At 38.9% G+C, this 19,023-nt stretch overlaps 1 protein-coding gene across 2 annotated transcripts in view; it reads right to left on the bottom strand.

Annotated features, from left to right (window-relative positions):
• GABRA1 (gamma-aminobutyric acid type A receptor subunit alpha1) overlaps positions 1-19,023 on the bottom strand; it is a 59,252-nt gene that overhangs the window by 16,593 nt on the left and 23,636 nt on the right. For both annotated transcript variants that reach the window (XM_002710356.6, NM_001319574.1), the window contains 3 exon segments: positions 13,290-13,510; positions 11,980-12,062; positions 3,569-3,712 (listed from right to left, as the gene is read on the bottom strand). In XM_002710356.6, coding sequence (XP_002710402.2) covers positions 3,569-3,712; positions 11,980-12,062; positions 13,290-13,510 — 448 coding nt within the window.

Genomic DNA, 19,023 nt, shown 5'->3' with positions numbered 1-19,023 from the left:
AATGGTGAAATGTCTCTGGGCCTCAAATATACCCCATCTGTAAAATGGAGACAATGATTATACCCATGGGCTAGGATTTTTTTGAGAGTTAGGTCTGAAGATAAAATCAATGCTAAGACAGGTTAGCTACTCCTCTCACTCATCCACAGGCTTCTGAGAGCAGTGCATCTTTCATCTCTCCAGTTCCAGTCACAGTGTCAGACACAGCAAATGAGCAAGTTATTAAAGGACTAATTGAATGAATTGTGAATTGCATTAGATTTGAAAGCTGATTAGATGAACCCTTTCTATGTGCCTGTGATGGTTTTATTCTGCCAAGTGAATAAATTTACTTCAAACTAAAGCTCTAAATAATTTTCTTCACTTAAATTTTTCCGACTCCAAGGAAGCTATTGTGCCATGGACTGAACTAAAACATCCAAATACTGTGTTAGGATCTCCGTTGTTATCCCTCTTATATCACTGAAGTGATCTAAAGAGATTTGGACTCGACACGGGTATCTGGGATTGTGTGTTTGTGTACTCACAAGCATGTTGGTGGCAGGCAAATACAACACCACCATTTTCCTTCTAAGAGGTGATCTGAATTGATTGGTGCCCCCAAAGATTTTTGAGATAGAAGATGCCTTTTATCTGGTAAAGTTTTCTGACTGAACAGAGAAGTAATAACACAAACTTGAAATTATCTAAATGATTTCAAGGCTCCACAAGGGGATGTGAAATATAGTATCAAAGTCAGTACACAAAGATCTTTGTTTCTTTACACTGAAATTTACCAAGATGCATTACTGAGTGAGCTAAAGTGGACCCAGAAAAAGTACAGCTCATTGTCTTACTGTGAAGTTGAAAATATACATCACACTGAGCTCCCGTATTTGAGAACTTGCTTTGTTCTCCCTCCCCCAATATTCACTTCGAGATGGCAGAATAAAGCTCTTATTTTGAATAGATAAACTTGCTGCTCTTGTACTTCCAATGCACCTAATCTGCACCTAATCTATGAGCTCCAGCCAGCTTGATAGCACTGGATAGCAAAGCCAAATGTCACGAAATTCTCTAGGTTCTTCTGACAAAGCCACTGATTTTGCAGATGAGAACTGAGACAAGGATTATAGTGGCATGGTCAATGCCAAGAATTAGAATGGAGACAATCTCTACTCTGGGCAACCTTCAAAACTTGCATATACTTCTACTATTTCATGCATGCTACCACATTTGAATTGTTTCTCTGACATTCTTTGACTCCCTTCCAATGATTGTAGGTGGCGATTTCCTTGAAGAAAGGGTCTGTGTTTATTATTCTGAATGTCCTGACCTACAACAGTGATGATCTGTCCCCTGACATATTAGACTAACCAAATGAAAAGTCAACCCTGCTACAGTTCCTACTCATCCAGGGCTCAATTCACTTTTTATTATTCATTAATTCAAAATATTTGTTTTGCATTCTATGTTCAGCTACTACAGAAAATAACAGGGATAGAAAAGGCAGATATGGTCACTGCCCTCACAATAATGTTAATCACAGTACTTAACACCCATTTTGATAATTATAGTTTATGTGTTCATCCTCTTTTAGACTTCAAATGTGGTGAGAGCAAGATTTGTGTCTTGTCCATCACTAAATCTCTAGTGCCTGGCACCATATCCAGTTTATAGTAGCACTCAATTTATAAGGAGTAAACATCTTTTCCAATAGAAGATATTATATGGCCGAACATTTTCAGCACCTTCCATGTCTTAAGATATTTTCAAGACTACAGCAAAGGCTACCATATACCATTTTTGAGCACTTACTATGTAACATTCTGCTATGTTTTATACTCTGTCATTTTAATGCAGAATTATAAGATTCTAATTTCTTAGATGAAATCAGTTTCCAGTTGGATAAACGAGTTGTCCAAAAATCACAAGCCTTCTAAGTAACAGCACCAGAACTTGAGTCCACATTTTTCTGATTACAAAGCCTATGACCTTTCCAATATGCATTCCTAGCAAGGGCACAGCTAAGGAAAAATCTTCCATTTTTTAAAACAAGAAGAATACATATTTAAGCTTCTAAAACGGATGCTTTTTAGTAAGCAAAAGACAGATCCTCTTAGGCAGAACTTACTCAATAATCACATTAAGGGATACCCATCTACCACTTTAATGTTTTAGAATTATGAGGGTTTAAATATATAGTATATTTCATACTTTTTCTAAGCAAGAAATTTTATGAAAAAATAGCACCACTGGCCCTGCATATTACCGAATCAGCTTTGCTTAGAAATCACAAATCTCAGTGAATGAGATCAATTTGATTTTTTAACTCACCTATAGAAATAATTGTTGGTCTTTTTTCAAGTTCTTTAGCAATGGAATGTATTTTAAAATGTTGGACTTTGGAGAGCATAAGTTGTTCTAGTTGTTCGAGTCTAGTTTTCAGTTATAATTCTCCAGCTTCATGATCCCATTTCAGTTAGTACAAAATAGATACTTGCATACTAAACTTGTACATTTGAAACAGCTTTTAAAAATTGGGGCCCAGCACTTTTCAAAATATTTGATCTAGTTTTGAGTATGTCATTATTAAATCAGTTGCAACACTAAAAATGATGGCACCTCATCGACTATTTTTTTTTTTTTGACAGGCAGAGCTAGACAGTGAGAGAGAGAAAAGAGACAGAGACACAGAGAGAAAGGTCTTCCTTCTGTTGGTTCACCCCCCAAATGGCTGCTATGGCCAGCACGCTGCACTGATCCGAAGCTAGGAGCCAGGTGCTTCCTCCTGGTCTCCCATGCAGGTGCAGGGCCCAAGGACTCGGGTGGTCCTCCACTGCCTTCCCGGGCCACAGCAGAGAGCTGGACTGGAAGAGGAGCAACCGGGACAGAATCCGGCACCCCGACCGGGACTAGAACCCGGGGTGCCAGCACCACAGGCGGAGGGCTAGCCCAGTGAACCATGGCACCAGCCACCTCATTGACTTTTAATTCCAAAATGGTGTGGTTAGAATTGTGACCAAATCTTGTTGACTTTAGGAGTAGAAGATGCTCAGCCAGAGAGATGCATGGATTTGTAGAATTGGCCTTTTGATGTGCTGCATGTAATGAATGCTGCTATAAATTCAGAGATTTATTGATGTGTAGAGATAAATGAGGTAGATAGTATTAGTTGCTAACATTTACAAAAAGCTTTTTCTCTGCAAGGAATTGTGACAGGTAATTTTCATGCATTGAATGTACTCCTTTCAACAATCCTGCATGGTGTCTAAGATTGACTACAAGGTAGAAAAGTAAGGATTTAACCCATTCAACCCAAAGAATTCACGTTTCCACCTGCTGTGCTACACTGATCACACAGAATCAGCTCCTTTCTTTAAAAACAAACAAAAGCAAAATGCATTAAATGACAGTCCAAGGTCACATATCTACAGTTTACCTTACTTGCCACTCAATTTATCCCTGGCTTAATGTAATTTTCTCTTTACTCTATTTGTGTTAGGAAAGAATTCTATGAGTTCTAACATTCTCACAAAATGTTTTTCTTCCCCTTATTCCATATCTGTAGTAACCAAGCAACACTTACCTGTACTGGACTGTACAATTCCAGAGTCCACTGTTTGTCCAAGAAGATCATACTGGTTTAGGCGTGACCCATCTTCTGCCACAACCACTGAGCGTGCTGGCTCTCTGGTCCACTCATAAACAACTTCTGCTCTTGTATAAGCATCTAAAAGCAAAGCATGGGAAATTATCCAAGTATTTTCAAAGTTCCATTCTCATAAGTGGTTGATATATTTTATCAACTTCATATTTTCTATTTCGTGGTTTTATAGGGTGAGCTAGGAAAGCCCATATTCCTTAACTTCAGGAAGGTAAATTTTATTTTCCTGTTTCATTCAACCATTTGTTCGCTTTTCCAACAATTTTTTTTTTTTTGACAGGCAGAGTGGACAGTGAGAGAGAGAAACAGACAGAAAGGTCTTCCTTTTTGCTGTTGGTTCACCCTGCAATGGCCGCCGTGGCCGGCGCCCTGTGGCTGGTGCATTGCGCTGATCCGAAGCCAGGAGCCAGGTGCTTCTCCTGGTCTCCCATGGGGTGCAGGACCCAAGCAATTGGACCATCCTCCACTGCACTTCCGGGCCATAGCAGAGAGCTGGCCTGGAAGAGGGGCAACTGGGATAGAATCCGGCGCCCCGACCGGGACTAGAACCCGGTGTGCTGGCACTGCAAGGCGGAGGATTAGCCTATTGAGCCATGGTGCTGGCCTCCAACAAATGGTTTTTTAACACCTATAAAAGACAAAGTACTCTGCTGAGAATACGGTAGTGATTGTATCAGAAAAGATTCTTGATCTTACGGCAATTGCATTATATCAATGGAGACAATAACAAACAAGTATGTAATTTCAAATTATGTTAAGTGCAATAAACCATGCAATATCAGAGAAAGAGATAGACAATGAACTTCATCTATTTTAGGTTAGTGAATCAGAGAGAGTCTCTGAGGAAGTGTTGTTTATTCAAATGTATGACAGAAATAAGGCAGTGAGCCTTGCAAAATCTTGTGGAAGAGTTTCCTCTATAGGCACACTAACAAAAAATTCCCAGTCTTAGAGTTAAATCTTGACTAGTTTGAGGAAGACCGATCTGTCTAGACTGATTGGCCTGGAGAGGAAATGAGGATAGTCTCAGGAGCATGTATTCAAATCTTACTGGCTTAGGGATGGTTCATCAGAAATATGAGAAACAACCCGGGAAATTTGGCTGCACATCTATTTTCAAGGGAATCTGAGTTTCTTCCTATTGCTATTGATGATGCTTCTCATGGACATTTACCATCATAACGATTGTAATGATTATGGTGGCAAGTATAGGTTTACTTCTTAAATATTTTTATTTTATTTTAATATTTATTTATCTGAAAGGGTTACACAGAATGAGAAGGAGAGGCAGAGAGAGAGAGAGAGAAAGAGGTCTTCCATCCGTTGGTTCACTCCCCAATTGTCCGCAACGGCCAAAGCTGTGCTGATCCGAAGCCAGGAGCTTCCTCCAGGTCTCCCATGTGGGTGCAGGGGCCCAAGGACTTGGGTCATCTTCTGCTGCTCTCCCAGGCCATAGCAGAGAGCTGGATCTGAAGTGGAGCAGCCAGGACTCAAACAGGCGCCCATATGGGATACTGGCACTGCAGGCGTTGGCTTTACCCACTATGCCACTTTGCTGGTCCCCAGTATTTTTTTTTTTTTTGACAGGCAGAGTTAGACAGTGAGAGAGACAGAGAGACAGAGAGTAAGGTCTTCCTTCCGTTGGTTCAACCCCCATGTGGCCGCTATGGCCAACGCTTTGTGGCCAGCGCGCTGTGCTGATCCGAAGCCAGGAGCCAGGTGCTTCCTCCTAGTCTCCCATGCGGATCCAGGGCCCAAGCACTTGGGCCATCCTCCACTGCCTTCCCGAGCCACAGAAGAGAGCTGGACTGGAAGAGGAGCTGGACAGAATCCGGCACCCCGATCAGGACTAGAACCCAGGGTGCCAGTGCCGCCAATGATTAGATGCGGAGTGATGCTTAAAATTTAAGGAACATCACATTATGGAAAAATCAAATTATTTCCAAATTTTTTCTTTTTTAAAGATTTATTTTATGTGAATGTCAGAGTTACAGGGCAACGCTGAAGTGCAGTGGGTCAAAGTCCTGAACTGAAGCATCAGCATTCCATATGGGTGCCGGTGCTAGTCCTGGCTGCTCCACTTCTGATCCAGCTCTCTGCTATGGCCTGGGAAAGCAGTAGAAGATGGCCCAAGTCCTTGGACCCCTGCACTCACGTGGGAGACCCTGAAGAAGAAGCTCCTGGTTCCTGGCTTCAGATCGGTGCAGCTCCAGCCGTTGCGGCCAACTGGGGAGTGAACCATCAGTGAACCAGCGGATGAAAGACCTCTTTCCCTGTCTCTATTTCTCTCTGTAACTCTGTCTTTCAAATAAATAAACCTTAAAAAAAGTCAGAGTTACACAGAGAGAGGAGAGGCAGAGAGAGAGACAGAGAGAGAGGTCTTCCAATCACTGGTTCACTCCCCAATTGGCTGCAATGGCCAGAGCTGTGCCCATCTAAAGCCAGGAGCCAGGAGCCTCCTTGGGGCTTCCCATTTGGGTGCAGAGGCCCAACAACTTGGGCCATCTTCCACAGCTTTTCCAGGCCATAGCAGAGAAGTGGATCGGAAGAGGAGCAGCTGGGACTCGAACTGGCACCCATATGGGATGTTGGCATGGCAGGCAGCAGCTTTACATGTATGCCACAGCACCAGCCCCTCCAAAGTTTGAGGGTAAGTCATGGTAGCACAAGTTGACTTTTTGTTAACTCTTGACTCTTTGGCCAACGGCCAGCTTCTTCCTTGGCAACAGTGGCAAAGAGCCCAGGAGGACATGGACATGTTTTTAATTTCTTTTAAAATCAGAATTTAAATAGAGTTTAATCTAACTTGGGTTATGTTCATTTTTATACCAGCTTAGTCATAAATATAATTTGTTTTATTTATTTTTAAGGATTGCTCCCACAAAGACAAAAGTGTCTAGAACCCATGAAAATCCCATTTAGCCCTTCCTGACTCCAACCCTAACCATAGGAGACCAGAATTGGGTGTTGTGTCTAAATGTGATGTTAGATCTTCAAAATATTCATGGAATATGTGTACTTTGACAAAATTCTGCATGTATTTCAAGTAATTTTGGCACCAAAATAAATTTATGTTTTAATTCCAATTTCCCATGAACTATTTAAAGTACATTCATATTCTCACAAGCTGAAATGAGTTGTACAGTTATTTTACATGAAAATAAGGCTTCTTGAAAAAAGATGTGAGCCACATCCCTCCAGCTCTGAAAACAAACTTCTTAAAGTGGTCACTTTTTCCCAATGTGAGGGATACAGAAAGTGTAGTAAAGATTTTCTGATTCCCTGTGTGGTTCAGCTTCACGTGTGGACCCAATTATAACCATGTATCTTTTTAAAGAAATTTTCCTAGAATTTTGAAAAAATGAACTGGAAATTAACTTAGCTGTTCATGAGACACATGAAAATGACAAATGAGTAACCTGAAATTTGTCCTTATTGACTCTTTCTTTCTAATTGTGTTTGTCCTCATTGACTTAGAAAGCAAAATGATGCATGTCAGCATTGTACTGGAAGACAAATCACAGCTGGTATGAGGGTATGATTTTGTTTTAATCTCTTAGAAGATTTTGTTTTAATCTCTTAGAAGAGTGCAGAGCATACTAGATTTAGAAGGACCATTGTGTATGTACCTACTGGTCATGATAAATTGTTGACTTTTAATGGAATTGTCTTACCTAAGAAGATGTACTGAATCTATGTACAGAATGAATTTATGTACAGAATGATTGAATGATCCATTTAGAAGAGAGTCAAAAGACCTGCAATTTAATTGTATTTTATAGATGCTAAACTGAGGAACAGAGCACTAAATGACTTGTTTAAGCCTATACCACTATTTAGTGGGAAAACTAAGTTTAAAAACTTACGATATAATTTATTCTACTCCACTGTTGTTTGTAAGGTTTTTCTAGGCAAAAACAGTATATTATATGCTCAGAAACCAAGCAGAGATACTTAGTAGTCATATAATTGTGTTGAAGTCAATTCTAGATCTGTGCCATTTCATAACAAACTAAATCCCATGCTACTGTATTGCATTGCTGTTAACAACAATGCCTGGAGACTGCATTTTTATATCTTTTTATGTGTTGTCACTGGAATGTCAATATAGTTGTAGAGAAAAAACACATGTTATAAATTTTGTCTCAACTTCGTATACATCACTGTGTATAAAAATGTGTAATTATTATAGATATGGTATCACTGTGAAAGTGCAAATTATTCATTATTCACATCTCTTTTGGAGACTTTCAAGGCAGAGTAAATGAACAGGATGAAAGCTGGTATTTCAAGATAGAGGAAGAATATAGATACACTTAAGGTCTTAGGTGATATCTTAGGTGATATAGCCTATTGTTTCCTCAGATTTCAGTATCTGGAAAATATTCTCTATACAAATTCACTTGATTTGCGATTTCAACATAAAGAAAAGAGGTTAAAAATAGTCTTCAACTTCACGTTTCCTAGTCAAAAATTTTAAAGTGTGATTTCAAATAAATCATATTTAAGAAGAATAAAATTTAAAGACAAGGTAAAAAGCTTTGGGTGATGGTTGAAAGATCTTTGTAATGGTACATCAGTGAGGCCATTGATTCAGTATCAAAAGGATCGTTGCTAACTGACGCTGTAGCTTCATTTTTATGGGCCTTTATTTTTCCATTTATATAGAGCAGGTAAACTAAATTCTAAATTTGTGTTTTCAGAATTCTTCCACATTTCACTCATTGTCTCTCTCCTCCTTTTGCTTGATAATCAGTTGGTCAGAAAAAAACCAATCATGTATTAGGCCCTTGCTCCGCTCAGGGCTTGTTTAGGTCTTAATGTCAGAATCCATAGCCCAATTTGCTTCTTTATCAAAGCCTTATTTTGTGTTTTCCTTGAAAAGTATTAACAGATGACAGCTGTATGACACACGTTTCTTCTGGTTAACTGGCTATATGAAGAGATAGAGCTTTATCCCTACCAGGCAGAAAGTGTCATTTAACACAGACAATCAGAATCTCGGAGAAAGTGGTAAGGAAAACATCTGCTTTTATGTGTTCCATTCTTATCAACATATGGATGAGGTTGCTTCAGAAGCTTTGCAAGCATTTGTTACTGAGTATTTCACCAAATTAGTGGAAAATGCTCTGGCTTTTTCTTCTCTCTGATATTTTGGTGAGATGTTTGATCCCCAAAGTAGGCCAAATAATTTTTAGCCCACTTTTGCCTGTCTCCATACCTTTGAAATATGCTAATAAAGCCAGAAAGGGGACCCAGCTAGGCAACAATGGGACCCCCAGTGCCTCTCCTCGTGCCATTGGAACGTGGTAGGTAGTAACTTGTCAAGGCGGCTCCATTACACTGAGCGTTTCCATTTCAACATTTGCTTCAACATCAAATCTTAACCTTTGCAGGTCTTAAACCCTCTTTGCTGAAACTTACACAAGTTGATGGGATATTTAAATCCAGATTATTGTAATCATTACCCATTCAAGAACCATTTAGCAAGTGCTTCTATTATCTTAGCCTCTGAATGAAGGAAACTGCAGCCTGTTCTGAGGAAGTTTCAGTGTCCTGACAGCAGATAAAACTAGTCAGCATTACAGATAAAATAGATGAGCATTGTGGTCATGAAGACTGGTGGGTATGTTATGATAAGGTCACTGGCGTAGGCCCCAGAAGAGGATGTGGAGAGATGGAGGAAGCCAGTCCAGCTAGGAAGCAAAGGAAAGGTAACCCTGGTAGACAAATGAATATGTGCAAAGGCTCTGAGGTCGAAAACAGCTCACTTACTTGTCTTTACCCTCAGTTTTCTTATATAAGGTGCTATTTGTTTTCTACCGTTTATCCATTTTCATCTTCCTAAAATATATCCAAAATTCTTCAGGTTTATAATGTATCCAGTTAAAATATTTATTTCATATTCTCCTTTACAAATGCCACTAGCAACATGATGCACATTTGATGTATGAAACATTATGCCTGATAGGATTTTCTAGAAAGCACTTTTTTTTGTTGTTGTTGTTGTTACTATCAGCACCACTCTTCTCATTTGACCAATTATTCCACTTGATTCTGAAAGCAGATGTAGTGGTTGGAATTTCACCAGCCATCTAGTAATAAGGATGACCATCCAAGGACAACTTGAAATAGCAGCTCTGTTAAAATGCTGAGATAACCAGCAAGCAATCAGCAATCACTTGGGGCAGCATGGTAGTGGGTTAAGCCACTGCCTGTGACACTGGCATCCCATGTGGGCTCCGGTTCAAGTCCCAGCTGCTCCATTTCCAATTTGGCCCCCTCCTAATATGCCTGGAAAAGCAATGGAAGATGGCCCAAGTATTTGGGACCCTTCACTCCCATGGGAGTCCTGGAGGTAGTGCTCCTGGCTTCAGCCTGACTCAGCCCCTGCCATTGCTACCATTTGAGGAGTGAATCAGCAGATGGAGTTCCTCCCCCCACCTCTCTCCTTCCCTCCCTCTCTCCTTTCCTCCCTCTTTCACTCCCTCCCTCCCTCTGTCTATGCCTTCCAAATAAATAAATAAATATTTAGAAAAATAAAATCACTTACTTTCATCCATCATATATGAAATATAAACCTTCTCATTTTTTTATAGTATCTTAACTGCTAAAAGCATACCTATTTAAAAATTAGGAAAACAAGTAATTCATTGTCAAAATTTAGACATTTTTTAAGGAAAAAGAGGATACTATTAGTAATTATACCAGGATATTGGGCCAGCGCCATGGCTCACTGCGGCACCGGCATCCCATATGGGTGCTGGTTCTAGTCCCGGCTGCTCCTCTTCCAGTCCAACTCTCTGCTGTGGCCTGGGAGGGCAGTGGAGGATGGCCCAAGTCCTTGGGCCCCTGTACTGCATGGGAGACTAGGAAGAAGCACCTGGCTCCTGGCTTTGGATTGGCGCAGCGCCAGCCGTAGTGGCCATTTGGGGAGTGAACCAATGGAAGGAAGACGTCTCTCTCTCTCTCTCTCTCTCTGTCTGTCTCTCTCTCACTGTGTATAACTCTACCTGTCAAATAAATAAATAAAAAAATAATTATACCAGGATATTAAGCATAACTTAGTACTGTCATAAGCAAACTATGATGTATTATCTTCTTAACTATAGCTTATGCTGTGGTTTAGATGGCCTTATGAATGAATGAATCTAATATACATTCTGACATCCATGAAACACATAAAACACATTATCATTGTTAAAAATTGAACTGGTAATGGAAGAAAACCAGTAGTGTGTGATACAGAACATATGCAAGATTTGAGAAAAGGGTAGTGGGAAGAAAGTTGCCACCAAAGGCTTGTTTAGCTGATAGTTTTTAAAGTCATTTATCCTTGGGCTTTAGTATACAATGAGATTTATAAATAGAGTCATTTGTCCTTCCATGACTAGCACTGCTAGGAGCCTGAAGGTCCTTTGCTATTTTCTTTGCCTGCTCTCTTCCTACACTACCACTATTTTTCTTCTATGAATCATATCTTCACCAAAATAGTTGCTCAGACTGCCTGTCTGGTGAGGACAGAAAGCTTGTTAGGTATTCCGGGAGTTGACTCAGTCCTTCTAAGTAATTCCTTTGCAGGAAACTGGGAATTATTATTCCCACTCGTTTTATGCATGCATACCGGTCAAAAGCAGAGGGATGGAGGGAAAATTGTAACCTGATTCTCCTGGCCACTCTTATCATGGATCCTCTGAAATGCTCCTCAATATTTTCAAACAGCAGAAACCCAGAAAGCTATCATAAAGAGAAGCTATACAGGATGCCTTCAAGAATATCAGTATATACATGAATTCCATAGGATATACAAATAAATTAGTTTTCTAAGAATATGATTAGGGTACATTTCCTTTCTGAAAATAATGTAGGTGTAAACTTCATTTAATAACAAACCCTACTTGTAGTCCTTCACCACCTACTAATATTACCACCTGGTGACCAATTTAAAATAAACAAACAAACCTAACTACTGATGTAAGATAAACATAAAGTTCCTCATTTATTGGTAGGAAAATGTTATTCATGGGATAGAAGCACCTACTTTCACTCCTTTTTCTGTGAATACAACTTCAGCAAAAATAGAATTGTTCCACTAAATAATTTAAACTGTGTTGTCCAGCCCAGTAGTTAGGGAATCACTCCTCTCTTGAAGTAACTTTTATTAAAAGTTAAGTCAAGGATTTCTAAATAGAAAGTCTTTTGAATACATTGCTCTGAAAGTTTTCTTGATGTTTTCATCTTTCTCTCTAATAGACATAACTAATTGAATGTTATTTTGTATATAGTCTTAGATCTTTCGTAATAATAAAGGAAGTTTGAAATGAAATACTCACAGCTTCCAAATTTTAGTGGGCAGGCATGAGCATCCATAGGAAAGTCCTCCAAATGCATTGGACATTCTGCTCTCACGGTCAGCCTTATTCATTAAGGGAAATAAAGATACAAACAAGAGCCCTATAGATTAGCTCCATAAACAAGTGTGATATTATCAACTTTAGTAAATATAGCAACAACACAGAGAAGAGTATAAACTGTAGTTACACTGAGCTATTAATAATCAAATGACCCAAAAAGAATGGTTTACAACTGTATTCTGTCTATTTTTCTTTGTTTTCTTTGAGAAACTAGACAACACCTATCTTGTACAATGTTCAGGTATTGCTAATGTTTTCCATAACAAGCACCATCAGTGACTCCACATAGCTACAGCAAATTCTTAGGGAATAACCCAAGACTTAAGCAAATAAATATTTGCAGAAGTAATTCATCCTTGGTTGGGAAAAAGCTATGAATGTCAAGGAAAATAACTTATCTTGTTTTAAACACGGTTGCCCAACCCTCACCCAAGTAGTAATGTGTGCATAAGGTAACAAAGCAATAGCGGAAGGATCAGTGTCTTCAGGCTCTGTGAGATTGAGATTAACGTAAAGTCCCCTTGAGAGTTTGTATGTGATCTCATTTTATTCCAACCGTTTAGTTTTATTTACAAATCCACTGCCTAATTGAAGCCAGGAATCCCTAGGGTGTTCTGGGAATGTGAATTCTATTCATGTTTTTAAAAAAGGATTGCTAGGGAAAGAATTCATTGGAATATATTTGCTGTCTGTAGCATTATGAGGGAATTTATCCTCATTTCCATCTTATGGTTTTTAGCAAGAGTTTTTCTTTTTACTCATTTTATTAAGTAGTTCAAGAAATGTTATAGCATAGCTTCATAACAAGCCAGTGAAATCTTTAAGTGATTATAATACTGATTAAAGCAAATATGAAGTGAATTACTTACTGATTAAATTAAATTGTTAGCCAGTTAAAGAATGTGATCAATATAGCAAAAGTGATGAGAAATTGTGAGGATGGAAAATATAAGCTACTTACTATTTTTTTTTTGCTTTCTGTTTGATTTTTGTTTTTATTTTATCACAATACCTCTGTTCTTACTTTTGTTCCCATTCATACAAGTTCTTTCACTGCCCCTCTATACTGGTCAGAAAACTTCACTCCTGTTCTAGGAAGATGAGCACCACCAATCCTATTTGAGTAGCCATTCAATTTGAACCTTAGCATAGCTCCTTACAGAAGACCATAGAATAGGAGAGGAATATTGCATACATCATAAACCATTAATCAGGATAACCTTCCTTACCTCATGGTGTACAGCAAGGTGCCGTCTTCTGTGATTCTCAGCAGTTTGTTGGGCATGGTCATGTTATGGGCCACTGACTTCTTTCCATTGTGAAAAAAGGTGTCTGGGGTCCAAATTTTACTTGCCATTAGGTTATTTAACCGGAGAACTGTCATCGGTCCTTTAAATTTTAACCTTTCATCCTTCCAGCTTTGACGGAAAAATACATCAATCGTGTATTCCTAGGTAGTTTTGGAAAATGGCAAAGAGTTCACTGTGCTGTATTTTACAATGCAAACATCTCACATAGAACATGCATAATTTTTACGAGTTTGGAAGCAAAAGATGAGCTAGATAGCTTGTGGTACGTTTTGGTGTCAGGTGAATCACTGGTTGGCATAATGATTTTTTTTTAATTTCTAAAATTCCTGACATACTTCTTGGTCAGAAAAATGTGGCCAAGTATCTTCTGAGAATGTGAAAACAGATTAACACCCCAATGTCTACCATCACCTCCACCACCAGCAGTCAAAGAAATAAAATCTATTACAATAAAATCAAACTCACATAAGAGGGAATTATTTACAGAACAACATTTACATTAGATGTTTCCAGCCTTAAAATAATGTTTTCCTATTGTCTCTGAAAACTGAACACCCTCACCCAAGTCATTCATGGTTCTACTGTGAGTGTGAAAATCCCATCATCTTTTTAGTAAACATTGTTGTCAGGGGTAGTCTATGTAGACTTTCAATTCTCCTACACAATGAAAATAAGGAATCCATTTCCACTGTTAGTTTGGATCACTACTAAAAAAGAAAAACAATGAAGGGTGCACGTGTGTGTGTGTGTGTGTGTATTTGTGATTGTATATATGCAGAAGTCACATGAAAAGTGTGTGGAGCTCATCATAATTCACAGCCAGGGAATTTATTTATTTGAATAAATACAGCATTCCTTATGGCAATACCCAGAGACAAACATCTGCTAATCTAAAAACAAGCAATATGACTTAGCAGCTCTAAAAATTGCAAAGGATTCTACCCATCTTCCTTGCAAGACTTGCTACACTAGCACTATATTTGGAATCAATGATTTGAAATGAACGTTACCACATTCTCCATTAATCTGAGAATGCTCTTAACCAGAAGGAGGACTAAATTGACAACATCATATAACGTTTTCCTAATATTCTAAACATGATGCATCAAAAAGCAGCTGTTTTTTAATCTTACATATTTTGGGTTTTGGAGAAACACAATAATAATGTCCATCTATGGGCATTTTTTGGACAAATTTATCTACTTGTCCCCTTTACAGGGTTTAAAACAATATGAAAGAGAATATGTCTTTCTGGCACACTTTTGGCATTGGTGAGCAATTGATGATTGAGTAACGCAATTATTATTGGATGGTTTATGATGCACAAAGCATACTGCTCATTGCAGTGGAGAGAGAAAGAAGGGAGTATACCATGATGCCAGTCTGTCTTTGTGGCAAGACAAATTGTGTCATTTGTTTGTTTTTTTCTGTGCCTTCAAGTGTCAAATGAAAAAGTGACAAATGATAGAAATTTACTCACCAACACACACTTCTTGAGCATCTGCTAAATTTAGCAGAGGGACAAACTGTTTAGGCATGGACATTATAAGAAATGCTTATGGAGGAATTAGATAGACAGAAAACAGCACTTTCTACAATGGGAGAAATGTGGAGGGCCATTGTGGATTCACATCAGAAGATGACACAGTATGGTAGTGTCTATCAAGTAAACAGATGGATGGGTCCACCCTGGGCTGGGCATGTTCCCCTCTCTGAACAAGACGGGCTTCAGATGTGGGATACAATATATGATATTTTTGTTACTCAGGATTTTGATACATGAGCTTTATTAACTATCTGAAGAACGACTTTTAGTCAAGGGTAGAAAGAATGACCACTTAGAAATCAAGGTTCCAAGGATGTCTAAACTGACCATGTACTAAAGTTTGGTTCATCTATTCCCAAGATAATCGTTTGAACACAAAATAAATGTTAAACTTGTATTATCAAAGATTGACAAGATATATCCCAAAGGCAATGACTCCAAAAAATTATGTCAAAACATTCTAACACTCTAGTGCTGACACCTTTATACGTTCAACGCCAGCTTTACTTACCTGTGCTACTGGCAGACAATGAAATTGCCAAACTCATTTATCATTCTCTTTTCAAATCTTTACTACTCAGCCATACACACATACAAAAAGAGCAAGTATAACTGAGTAAACTTCATTTTGATTATCCCCTCTGATAGAAGTGGAAGGAAAAGCTGAAATTATAACAGTTAACAAAGACCAGCCTACACTCTCTGCCTAACAGAAAGTGTAAATATTTGATCTCCCATTTTCTGAGAACTGCTCCTGCATGGTCAGCATAGGAGTAGCTGGTGCCTTCAGTACCTGCTGATACTGCCCCATGGTCACGGTTCATAGATTAAGAATGGGCATCTGAATCAAGATGCGACAGAACCCCTTCTTTCGCAAGTTGGAATGACAGTGGAAAGACACAAAGCCCATGGCATGGTATCAATGATTGCAAGTTCCTAACCTGCCAGCTAGCTGGTCTCTGGTAATTTTCTTATCCTTGCGAAGCCCTAGTCTCCCTAATCTGGAAATAATGCACTTGGCTATTGTGAGAAATGATTTAATGCTTGTGAATAGCTAGTGAAAATGCCTAGAATCTAGGAAGTGCTTAATGAATGTTAGAAATTATTTGTCTCCCCTTTGATTATTTCATGAACATGCTGCGAATGAGAAAGTGGTATTTCTTTTGGAGGATTGTGGGACAGGAAACCCCTGGAAAATGAGACGGTAGTCAGAACAAGCAAAGTACAGCAGAATGCTAAGGGCAGGACTCCATGGAACAGAGCCTGAGTAAGTAGGGAGCACTATGAAAGAATTTGTTCAAGTTCAAAGGTTCTACCCTCACTACTAAAGTGAAAAATCTGAGTTACTCTGCTCAATAGAGTTAAGTCCCTGGAGAATGAGAACCTTATTCTGAAGATCTGGGACAAAACATTCGCTATGTTCCTAAATAAATATTGTATTGAAGTGTTCCCACTTGCACCATTTATTACCATCTGTGTATGCTTTGACTTAATACAGTTTAAACACTGTGGAAAACAAGTCTATGATTGTGCTGCCTGGATATTTCTGTTAGAACCTGGTGCTCTGGGAATGCACTGTTTGATTGCCAATTAGTGGTTTTTAAAATAAAATTAAGGAGTTGCCCTAATTTTATTTTCCATTCTAGATAACGTCAGATGCCTTGGGAGCTGTTGAGTCTCTGGGGATGACTGGACTGGGTTTCAGCTGGTACATTTAGCAGGTCACTTTCCTTCTCTGGAATATGTGGATAGGAGTAATATTTAGCTAAAAGGTTTCATATAGGGGATTGAATGAAATGGGGTCTATAAATCTTTCAACATTGTGCCTAAAATATTTTGAAAATTTAATAATGTTAAATGATGTGATTATTATTAATTAAATATTTCATTAGTTCTCACTTTAAAAAATACAAAACTTTTTCTGTTTAAAAAATAGCTTTGTCATTCTTCCTTGAAATTTTGTTTCTAAATCACACCATTACTTCTTTTTCATGATTCTTACATAGTATGGTTTAAATGATTAATCTACTAAAGCAAGGTACTCAGATATAATATCCTCTAGCAACTTAGGAAAACATTTGCAGGCCTAAAGCTAATTTGATCTCTAATAGAACAAACATTGTCTTTTTCAGAAGCTTTAAATATTAGGTAGTAACAGTATCACTGGCTTGGACATAATATCCACTTCTTTTATCTATTATGTAACCAAAGGTCATATAGGAAATATTGCTCGCTCTTGATGACCACAGAGTTAATGGTGTTTCAGAAATCCTATTCTGGAAGAAGGCATCCTGGTGCAGTGTATTAAGCAGCTGTTTACAATATTGGAGTGCCAGTTCTAGTAATCACTAGTTCTTATCCAGCTTCCTGATAATACATCTGGGAAGGCAATAGATGATGGGCCACATGCTTGGGCCCCTGTCTCCCATATGGGAGATCAGAATGGAGTTCCAGGCTCCTGGCTTTGGCATGGCCAATCCCTAGCCATTGCAGCCATTTGGGGAGTGAAGCAGTAGATAGAAGAACTCTCTCACACTCACTCCCCCCCCCCACCTCTTCCCCTCTTCTTCTCTCCCTCTCTCCCTGTCTCTTTCTTCCTCACTCTATTTCTCTGCCTTTCAAATAAGTAAATCTTTTTTAAAAACCCCATTGTGCATTTTTATTTGGAGGGAGAAAAAAAAACACTTGGTTCCTTAAATTACAGTTAACTTGAACCAGTAACTGAAAGGCATGTTAAATATTTTTCAAAGGAAAGTTTTCTGCTACACATTCCCTTCTCTGGGGCACTGTCCACATACAACTCCTAATGAAAACTAATTCTGTGTGAAACACCATGGTAGGTATCAGAGACAGAATAGAATACTCATCTTTACATTTTAAATTATTATTAGTATTGTGATAAATATGGGATGTTTGACCCCTGTTTTTTTAAGATTATTTATTTGAACAACAGAGATTCAGAGAGAGAGAAAGAGAGAGACAGAGACAGAGAGACAGAAATCTTTCATCTGCTGTTTCACTCTCCAAATGACCATTAACTGCTAGGCTGGGCCAGGACAAAGCCAGGAGCCAGGATCTTCTTTTGGGACCCCCACATGGGTGCAGGAGCCCAAGTTCTTGGGTAATTTTCTACTGCTTTTCTAGGGGAATTATCAGGGAACTGGATCTGAAGTAGAGCACCAGGAGGCTGGCACTGTGGCTCACTTGATTAATCCTCTGCCTGTGGCGCCGGCATCCCATATGGGTGCCGGGTTCTAGTCCTGTTTTCTCCTCTTCCAGGCCAGCTCTCTGCTGTGGCCTGGGAAGGCAGTGGAGGATGGCCCAGGTGCTTGGGCCCCTGTACTCCTATGAGAGACCAGGAGGAAGCACCTGGCTCCTGGCTTCGGATCTGTAGCAGCCATTTGGGGGTGGTGAACCAACAGAAGGAAGACCTTTCTGTCTCTCTCACTGTCTAACTCTGCCTGTCAAAAAAAAAAAAAAAAAAAAAAAAAAAAAAAAAAAAAAACAGTAGAGCACCAGGACTTGAACCATTGCCCATTATGGGATATGGACACTGCAGATGGAGGCTTAGCCTTCTATGGAAGTGTGCCCGCCCCTCACCCCTCTCTTGATGATTTTATCAATGAGAAAAGAGCTTTACCAGTATAAAATATCTGAATACTCTATTTTCCCTCATATTCTTCTACTGGAAGAGAGGAATGGGGAAGAGTCATTTAATCTGATGTGTGAATTTTGGAGGAAAAAACAATTTTACATATTTTAGTCCTTTTTTCATTTTGGATGCTGGCTGTTCATAATAGACAAATTCATTTATGTTCCTCCATGCTAGAAGCTTTACATGGACAATCTATACTGTGGCAGAGGTAGGTCAACACCACTTGTGACTGAGTAGGTTAATCTGGTTGATTCTGGTGCTTACTCTCTGCAACCCACTTGTTTTTTTTTTTTTTAAACTTTTATTTAATGAATATAAATTTCCAAAGTACAGCTTATGGATTACAATGGCTTCCCCCCCATAACATCCCTCCCACCTGTAACCCTCCCCTTATCTACTCCCTCTCCCCTTCCATTCACATCAAGATTCTTTTCTATTTTCTTTATATACAG

This window comes from Oryctolagus cuniculus, chromosome 6 (genome assembly GCF_051225735.1).
Source record: "Oryctolagus cuniculus isolate XC-2025 breed Fujian yellow rabbit chromosome 6, ASM5122573v1, whole genome shotgun sequence".
NCBI classification, from domain to species: Eukaryota; Metazoa; Chordata; class Mammalia; order Lagomorpha; family Leporidae; genus Oryctolagus; species Oryctolagus cuniculus.
Note: the sequence above shows the minus strand (reverse complement) of the source record. Positions and strands in the feature narration are given on the sequence as shown.